Consider the following 8,995-nt stretch of genomic DNA (forward strand, 5'->3'; position numbering starts at 1 on the left):
ATGGGTGAAGATGTAGCGAGTAGTCCGTTTTCCATTTTTCAGTTGTCCCAGCTTGTGAGGGTGTTGTTACGGTTTAGATTGTTTTGTCTTGGCCAGCTTACCTTTTCCTTTCCTTTATGTTACTGATGTGCCCAGCTTTGACGTATCCTTGAAGATACGAGTTTCTCGATTACACGTCAATTTCTCTTTTTTCTCCGTGGGAGGCGAGTTTTGCTACACTTACCTGAGGTGAAGTGGTGAGGAAAGTTACGTGCTGATTTGGCAATGCTTAATTGGGCATTAGTTCTGGCGCAGGGCCCGCCCTTAAATGTGTGTGGGGGGGAGGGGAGGGGGGGTTGATTGGACGAGACTTGCCTGCTCCCCGCGCGTGTGCCCATCCGTACTCCCGCGTACGTGGCTTAATTTGATTGGAGCAAAATAATGCCCGGCCCCACCCCCTTAAAATCAGGGGGGGGGGATGATTAGATTAGAAAGGAAAAAGGAAAAAAGACAGTCGTAGGATGAAGTGGGAGCACGGATGAGAGCATGAGGAGGGAGCAGGCAAGCCGGATCTGGGTTGATTAGGTGAAGAAGAGGTCTCGTAAGCTTACATACCATAAAAATTTACGTAAGTGTACCGTTTTGTTTTAAACATAAGTGTAGCATTTTTGGTGGGAGGCACATCAATTTCCTTATAGAGGCGATACTAACTCAAAAGTGATTTAAAATGATGAAAAACAAATGACGTAAAAATACTAGAATAGATTTAATTAAATTTTAGTTCATTCGGATATACAGTACTACATACGAACCTCGAGAAGTAATTAACCTGCATTACAGAGATGGTACCATTTTGATCTTTAGGTTCCACACTACGCCAGGCACCCACCTAACAATACACAAATGAAACCACAGACGAACACCACTGTGCATACATATCCTACACACAAACATCACCATCACAGACACGTGAAGCAAACCTAATAACGCAGCAGACACGACCGCGCACGCGGCCGTGCGTGCTCTATCAGTCTATCTAGCACTGGTCCTCCGCTAGCTGCCTGAAGTTTATGGGCGCTGCGAAGTGCAGCGAGCCGTTGTAGATGGCCGCGGCGGCGAGCTTGGACGTGGCGTGCGTCGGGTGCAGCAGGTCCCAGAAGAGGTACTCGTGCCGGTTGTCGCACAGCGTGGCGTTGGGCGTGCAGCCCGACTTGCCGTTGAACTTGCCGGAGCCGCAGCACGCCATGGTCACCTCCTTGAACCCTGCAAAAAACCAAACTCGCCATTCTGAATTGAAGTCTGAACTTTTGGCCTGACAAAGACATTTGTTATAAGTTAATGTACCTAGTCTTTGGGGGTGCTTCATGATGCTTTGCACGACGGCGTGGGAGCTCCCGATGGAGTACTTGAGGCCACCCAAGCTGACGCTGAGGCCATGCATGGCGTCCTTGACGCCCTTGTTGAGCCCACGGGTCAGCTCGTTGAGGACGTCGATACAGGCACCGAGAGGGTGCAGGCTTCTCGGGTAGGGGCAGCACCCGATCGGCGGGACGTCGATCACGGCCAACTTCCTCGCCCCGAGGCCGAACAGAGCCTGCCATACAGTACATTCCGGTGAGATCTTACATCTTATCGCAATAACTTCACATGATTATTGTATGGTAAACAAATATATACCTTCACATGATTTTTGTACTGCGAAACCAGGTTGGCGGTGAACAGCTGCATCTGCGCGGCCGTCGGCGTGCTGTTCGCCGAGAAGAAGGCGAAGATGTCGTTGCCGCCGGTGCTGATGACAAACAGGGACCTCGACAGCACGGTGTCGGCCGCCTCTTTGCCGATGCGCGCAGAGATGTTGCATCGCAGAATGGCGAACTGCTCGACCTGCTTGCTCATCGAGACGATGGAGTCACCCTGCACGAAATCGTGGCTCTAACGTTACTGGGCAGGCGTAAATTAACAGCGCAGCAAGTTCACTAACTTTGGGTAGCGTCTACCATTCATGCCGAATGGTGAGCTACCTCGAAAACAATGAACTTTAGGTACCGTCTTACCGTCGTGTCAAGAACGCCTGATCCTGCGGAGGCGAAGTTTGCTCCCAGCAGCCCTCGCGCGATCTGCCTGTTGGTTCTGTTGGCCACCGAGAGGAACGGCGGGGGGCTGCGCTTGAAGCCCATGTTCAGAGCTGCCAAGGTCGACAGAGAATTTTGGTCACCAGTTGTATACCAAACACATGCTACTTTAGAAATTGTACCCCATCGATCAGAACATCAGAGTTTTCATGGAGATTGAGTGGTTGTCATAGTTGTTGACTCGAAAATAATTGGGATCGTCTATCCATCAGATAATAAATTTGCATCAATCACTTTTACTACCGGCCGTCGGATCAGGGATGAACGGCCAGATCTCCTTATTCCTCCTCCAACCGTTCATGTTCATGTTCTTCCTTCGTGCAGCCCCCCTTCGATCCAGACCTAACCGCTTGCCACCGCCTCACGTGGCCAGTGGCTGTCGCCACCTTGTCCTTCCCTCGAACTCTCCCCACCGTCGTGCTGGTCGTTGCCCCAGCCATCCCTCTAAGCCCCGCGGCACCGGTGAACAACTCTGGTGATCCCCTGCACCCCCCTCCCCACCCCTTAGATAGATAATGGGGATGTTGCTTCCCCTAAAATAGATAGTGGGGTTGATTCTACTCTGGCAAGGTCTAGCTTCCCCAACGCGTGCGCTCAGGAAAAATGAAGGAAGAAGAAAAAAGTGACTGACGCAACAAAAAATTCAGGTACCTAAAAAATAGCAAAACCTGAGAATTTTTGTTTCGAAGGTCATACCTCTTGCTATGAAAATCCAATGAAATTGCAGTGCAGCAAAGCAATCCATAAAAATTTTAGTGTTATTTTGGAACGGGATTGCTAAACCTCAATCGACTGAGATATAACGAAGTCTCAGTCGATGTTATATTCATGAGTTTAGGTGGAGATCCGTGTAAAAATTTTCTTTTAACTTTTTCTTTTTTCTTCTAAGACTTGGTTAAGTATCATATCTAGCCACCCATTTTGTAAAGCTCAAATAGACTTTAAAAGGGGGGGAATCCTTGAACCAAACAGGCCAAATACTGAAACAAACGCATGTCTGCAATTTGTGCACGCTCTACACCGAAAGATGCTCCACCCGCAGAAAAAAAACGATACAGTGTACTCAGACTGTCTCATTTATGCGCCCTGTGCAAACTCGTCAGTGGTACGCGCCAAACGATAGTACTCTCGAAAAGAAAGACCGGTCCCTTCACTGCACTGCGGAACGCTGCCACGCTCTCTTCATCGCGTCGGGAAGCGAGACGCGGCCACAATGATTACGTGCAGGCCACTTCTCTCTAGCATTTGTTCTTCAACTTTTTTCTACTTTCTTTTTTGAGCGGGAAGAAACCTTTTTCTACTTGCATGTTAAAATGAGTTAGCACCCCACCGGATCAAATTAGACAAAAAAAAACCCACATATAATGAACTTGCTCACGATCACACATGCTAGGAACGGACGGAGGCACCAGATTCAGTTCCGGCTGGCACCCTCTCAGTCCTCTGTTTCCCGTCAGCTTCGCGTTTGATTCGTCGTCCACAATGAACTGAAACGGCCGATCCAAGCTCTTGTCCGCCAGATAGCGCACACCAATTTCAGAGGCCATGTATATCGTGAGACGCAGAAAGGGAAGCTCGAACGCCTGGCTCACCAGTTGGGCAGCTATGCAGACATGGAGCCGACACCGTAAGCTACTCCAAGCCGGTGTAAGCGGCAGCTAAGCTACTCCACAGTGTTCTATGCAGACTTGCGAGAGAGACATGCAGAGAAGGGCGGAGGACATTTTTTCAGGGCGCGCGCACACACACGTACCTAAGAAGTCGATGCCGTTGAAGCCATTGCTGAAGCGGCCGGTGGGGCGCGAGGTGGGGAAGTCGACGCCGTTGTGCGGGAAGTTGGCCCGCGGCACCGCGCTGCCAGGCAGGTAGTTGTTGCTGCCGACGTCGGCCGTGGAGTCCCCGAACACGTACATCGCCGGCACCTTCGCTGGCGACGCCTCCGCCGCCGCGCAGATGAGGGCCGCGAGGGCCAGCAGCACCGGCACTATCCGCGCCGCCGACGCCGTGGCCATGGCTGGAACTGGAAGGTGGTGGCTGTCTGACGACACTCAACTCCGCTAGCCTAGAGCCGCTCGGTGCAGCACTGCGGTGTACTTGATGGCTGGCTACACTACCTTGTTTCTTTAGCTTTGGGAGAGGGCCGCCGAGTCTGGCAGGCTGCGCACTTTAAAGGGCGGAGATGGCAGTGGCAGGCTATAGTGGAACCGTTTAAGATCGGTAGGGTACCGATAAGGCGTGGCACGGCACTAGCGCTGGTAGTAGGAGCAGTACAAAGTTGGCTTTGGTAAAGAAAGACGCCACCGCCATGGCCCCTCGACTTGACAACGCAGTCATCGTCGACGGAGGGCTCGCTCAAGTGTATATTCTACAGTGCATGTACTACTCATGGATCTTGTTTTCTGTTGCCGCGGAGGAACTGAAATGGGAAAGAACAAAAGCAGGGATGGGATGGCGATCTTGTACTACGTCGAAAGGAACATCTCTCGACATACTTCTCCAGCCAACTTCATGATGCGTTTTTATTCCCTGTCAATCGTTGTGGTTTTACGTCTTCATACTGTCTTAACAAGATAGACATAGTGAGGCTACTTGTGAGAGAAGATCCCCCGACGGCCGGACCCATGCCGGTAACTTGGCTTAACTAGAACATATTGCTTCTACCAGTACACTTGTCATTAAGAACATATTCTGCTAGCACCTAACATTCTTAGGCAGATTCGACCCCATCGGCTCGTCTGTACGTACAGGGGCAGCTAGCTACACGTTTACAAGCCTTCAAGGGTCGGAAAAACATCCGGAATCTAATGCTACAGCGGTTAATTAATTTCGAGGTGTGCAAGTGCAGCATCTGAATTATTGAAGCAAGCTGGAGCATGAAGTCTGGACACCCGGTAGCTCATTCTTCTACGTTTAAAGCATCTAATAATTCCCTCTTTACGCCTGGCTGTTTTCATATTGTTCTTACCATTACTTACAACTGAAGCTAGGGGTGGCAGATCAGATGCAGCGGGCAGGGAAAAGAAGATCCTGTGCACATATACTTTGCGTCACTTTGTTTCCTTTTTGAAAGCAACAAAAATAAAACGACAGCGGTGGACAGAGCAACCTTTTCCTTTCGAGATTGAGGTAATCTCTGCTTCGGCTTTCAGATGCGGTGATATCTGCACCAGCACTTTTTACCCCACCGTTTTATACACCGTGTATCATTTTTTTGACAGTGTTACCTGGGCCTTCTCGACGCCGCGGCCGTTTGACAAGCATGCAGTAAAACGATATACTAATAAAAACTCGAGTGATCGAGTCATCGTCTCATCGAGTATGTGCTGGGTTGTTTATTCCTGAATCTAGTTGGCGCCACTAGTGTCAGGAGAACTTAGCGAGGTCCCGCTTTTTTTCTTGCAGAGTGTAGTTTATACTCAACTTTTTTCTCCACTCCCCAAAGACACATGATCGTATGATTTGTATCCACCGGGTGATGATCGAGCCCTTCTCTTTGGCATCTCCTCTTTCCGGTACGTGCGGCCCCAAGCACTCGACTCATTGATTGAGCACAAATTTTACTACATGTTCTGTGGGTGACTCACTGACTCGGACCTGCACTGCACTCATTATACGGCGTAGTTCGTACTTCCTCTGTAAAGAAATGTAAGTGTTTTAGTGAACGCTTTTATATTTCTTTACCGAGGGAATACTAATGTAATTGTTTTTTTTAAAAAGAGGATAAACTTTGGCCTCATGCACACAATCATCTTTATTATATTATTTAACAGAGCTCACAAAACAAATATATGGATCAAAGGAAAATCATCTTCCAGGCGATCAATGTCGATACACCTACTTGTTTGATGGTGTTGCTAAGGTCTTTAACCAAGATTTTGATTGCATTAGATTCGGGAGATGTCTTTATGAAGAAACTCTGACGCTGTGGAATGAATTACTCGATATGTGTAGTCAGGCTATTCTGTCGGAGTGGCCTAGCAAAGTTAAATGGCTTCTTACTAAATCTGGACCGTTTTCGGTTAAATAGCTAGAGTTGTTGTTTTTTCCTTTTAAACTTCTTTGGAGGATGAGAATGCCTCCAAATATAAAAGTGTTTATATGGTTAGTGACTAAAGGGAGGATCCTAGCGAAGGATAACTTGTTTAGGAAACGGTGAAAAGGGTCAAATTTCTATGAGTTATGTGGCGATGCTCTGCTGAGAGCATCGATCATATGATCTTTTCATGCTCTTTTGCAAGATTCTTGTGGAATGTGATTTGTGGAACGCTGGTAACCCCAAATTACCTATATCTTTCTTTTATCTTTGTTAAAATTGTATACCACCCTCTTCTAGTAAAGCCAGGGTTGTTGTTTTTATTGGAACTGCTGCTTTGATTTGGACAATTTGGAAAACGAGGAACAGATCATGTTTTCAACGTGTTTTCCTTTCAAGTCCTATCGATGTTATATTTACCTTCTGTTGTTTGTTGGATTCATGGGTAATTCTACAGGAAAAAAGGAGTGCAAAAAATGCTAGAGGTTTTCAAGAGGTTATCTCGGGTAGCAACGAAGTCTATAGAAGGGCGCACTAATGGAATCCTTCTCCTTAAAGACATTGCTTTGTTTCTGCCCGAGTAATGGGTGGCCCTTTATTGCGCTCAACTTAAGACTTGCTTCTTGTTTTGGCTAATGTACAACTATATATAAAAATGTTAGAATATGTTCTCTCCTCTGTAGTGGGTGGTTTTGTTAGAAATATGCCCTAAAGGAAATGATATTATATTATTATATTTTCATATTCATAATTAAGTGTTTATATTTGATGCTATAACTGCTATGATCCTGAAATATGCGATCCAATGTAAAACTCATATGTACGTGTGAAATAATAAACGGATAAAATAAAGATTCCTAGTTTCGCCTCTAAGACTTTCTTTTAGAAAAGGAGGATTACTCCTGGCCTCTACATCTGGACGATGCATACAGCCATTTTATTAATTATTCACAAAGACCTTACAAAGTAGTACATTAGGTAGTCTGAAGACACCATCTTAGCAACAACTGTCGCTACTCCTATCCACCTGATGAAGGGGTGCCGATAGTCCGAGCCTAATACCAAACAGACATCGCACAAATGCCTAACATCTAAAGACAAAGGCCCCAACCAAGTCACATACCGGGTTTGGGGCACAAACTGGTCCGACGCACTCTGTGTGTCGTCACCACCATCTTCCACCAATCCATCTTCAGAACAGAAACTGATGCATGGACCTTGCCAGGCCTCTTCTGCCATCAACGCCACCATGACGCCAAACAACATCCTCCTCCTGCTCGAGTCCATCTCTGCTCATCGGGACTCCGAATCTCCATAGCGCCACGCCGCTGAGATCCGCCGCCATCAATGTATAAGATGAAGTACCGCTCCACCAAAGAAGCCGTCCTCTGTTCCCCGAGACCGTGTGTACCTCCATGAATGACGCCCCCAAGAGGAAAATGACACCAGAGCGTCGCTATCATCTGATCAACTGATCTAGGATTTCCCCTGGAGGTAGCAGAGAGTGGCCTTGAACTTCTTCACGATGATGCCTTCAAGAAGGGAACAACGTAGACAGTGCCGCCACCGCCGGCCTTTGCAGTAGTCAAAAGCAAGTTTTCACCCAGATTTGTTCGAAGAAACTCCATCTCTCGTGCACGGGCCCCCGCTGTCGGTGTCAAAACCGGCGGATCTCGGGTAGGGGCTCCCGAACTGTGTGTCTAAGGTTGATGGTAACAGGAGACAGGGGGCACGATGTTTTACCCAGGTTCGGGCCCTCTTGATGGAGGTAATACCCTACGTCCTGCTTGATTGATCTTGATGAGTATAAGGGTTACAAGAGTTGATCTACCACGAGGTCGTTGTGGCTAAACCCTAGAAGTCTAGCTTGTATGACTGTGATCCTTCCTAAGGACTAAACCCTCCGGTTTATATAGACACCGGAGGGGCCTATGGTTATACAAAGTCGGTTACAGAGAAAGGAAATAATACATCCGGACGCCTAGCTTGCCTTCCACGCATAGGAGAGTCCCATCCGGACAAGGGAGGAAGTATTCTATCTTGTATCTTCATGGCCCAACAGTCCAGCCCATGTCACACAGGCCGGATGCCCGAGGATCCCTTAATCCAGGACTCCATCAGTAGCCCCTGAACCAGGTTTCAATGACGAGGTGTCCGGCGCGCAGATTGTCTTCGACATTGCAAGGCGGGTTCCTCCTCCGAATACTTCAAAGTAGTCCTTGAACACAGAGAACGTGTCCGGCTCTACAAAACAGGCTCCATAAAGAGTATAATATTTAACAAGTCCCATCTACTGACATTTTTGTAGTGAGACGCCACGTCTCCGCCCGGTCATTATTTCAAACTGTTTTTTAGCCCGTTCCATGTTTTTGAGATGCGGTTTTTATTGTCAAAGCAGAGATCGTGTCTGATGTCTACTACACAACCTTCTTCTTGTAGACGTTGTTGGGCCTCCAACTGCAGAGGTTTGTAGGACAGTAGAAAATTTCCCTCAAGTGGATGACCTAAGGTTTATCAATCTGTAGGAGGCGTAGGATGAAGATGGTCTCTCTCAAGCAACCCTGCAACCAAATAACAAAGAGTCTCTTGTGTCCCCAACACACCCAATACAATGGTAAATTGTATAGGTGCACTAGTTCGGCGAAGAGATGGTGATACAAGTGGTATATGGATAGTAGATAAAGGTATTTGTAATCTGAAATTATAAAAACAGCAAGGTAACGAATGATAAAAGTGAGCGTAAACGGTATTGCAATGTGTGGAAATAAGGCCTAGGGTTCATACTTTCGCTAGTGTAAGTTCCCTCAACAATGATAACATAATTGGATCACATAACTATCCCTCAATATGC

At 47.4% G+C, this 8,995-nt stretch overlaps 1 protein-coding gene across 1 annotated transcript; it reads right to left on the reverse strand.

Moving 5' to 3' along the window:
- Positions 1 to 721: 721 nt before the first annotated feature.
- LOC125514055 (GDSL esterase/lipase At5g55050-like) lies at positions 722 to 4,367 on the reverse strand. The gene is made up of 5 exons (XM_048679306.1): positions 3,865 to 4,367; positions 2,034 to 2,164; positions 1,657 to 1,893; positions 1,324 to 1,573; positions 722 to 1,242 (listed from the first exon to the last, which is right to left on the reverse strand). Exons 1-5 carry the CDS (start codon positions 4,121 to 4,123, stop codon positions 1,016 to 1,018), a joined length of 1,104 nt encoding a protein of 367 aa, XP_048535263.1. The 5' UTR covers positions 4,124 to 4,367; the 3' UTR covers positions 722 to 1,015.
- Between the last annotated feature and the right edge of the window lie 4,628 nt (positions 4,368 to 8,995).

This window comes from Triticum urartu, chromosome 6 (assembly GCF_003073215.2).
Source record: "Triticum urartu cultivar G1812 chromosome 6, Tu2.1, whole genome shotgun sequence".
NCBI classification, from domain to species: domain Eukaryota; kingdom Viridiplantae; phylum Streptophyta; class Magnoliopsida; order Poales; family Poaceae; genus Triticum; species Triticum urartu.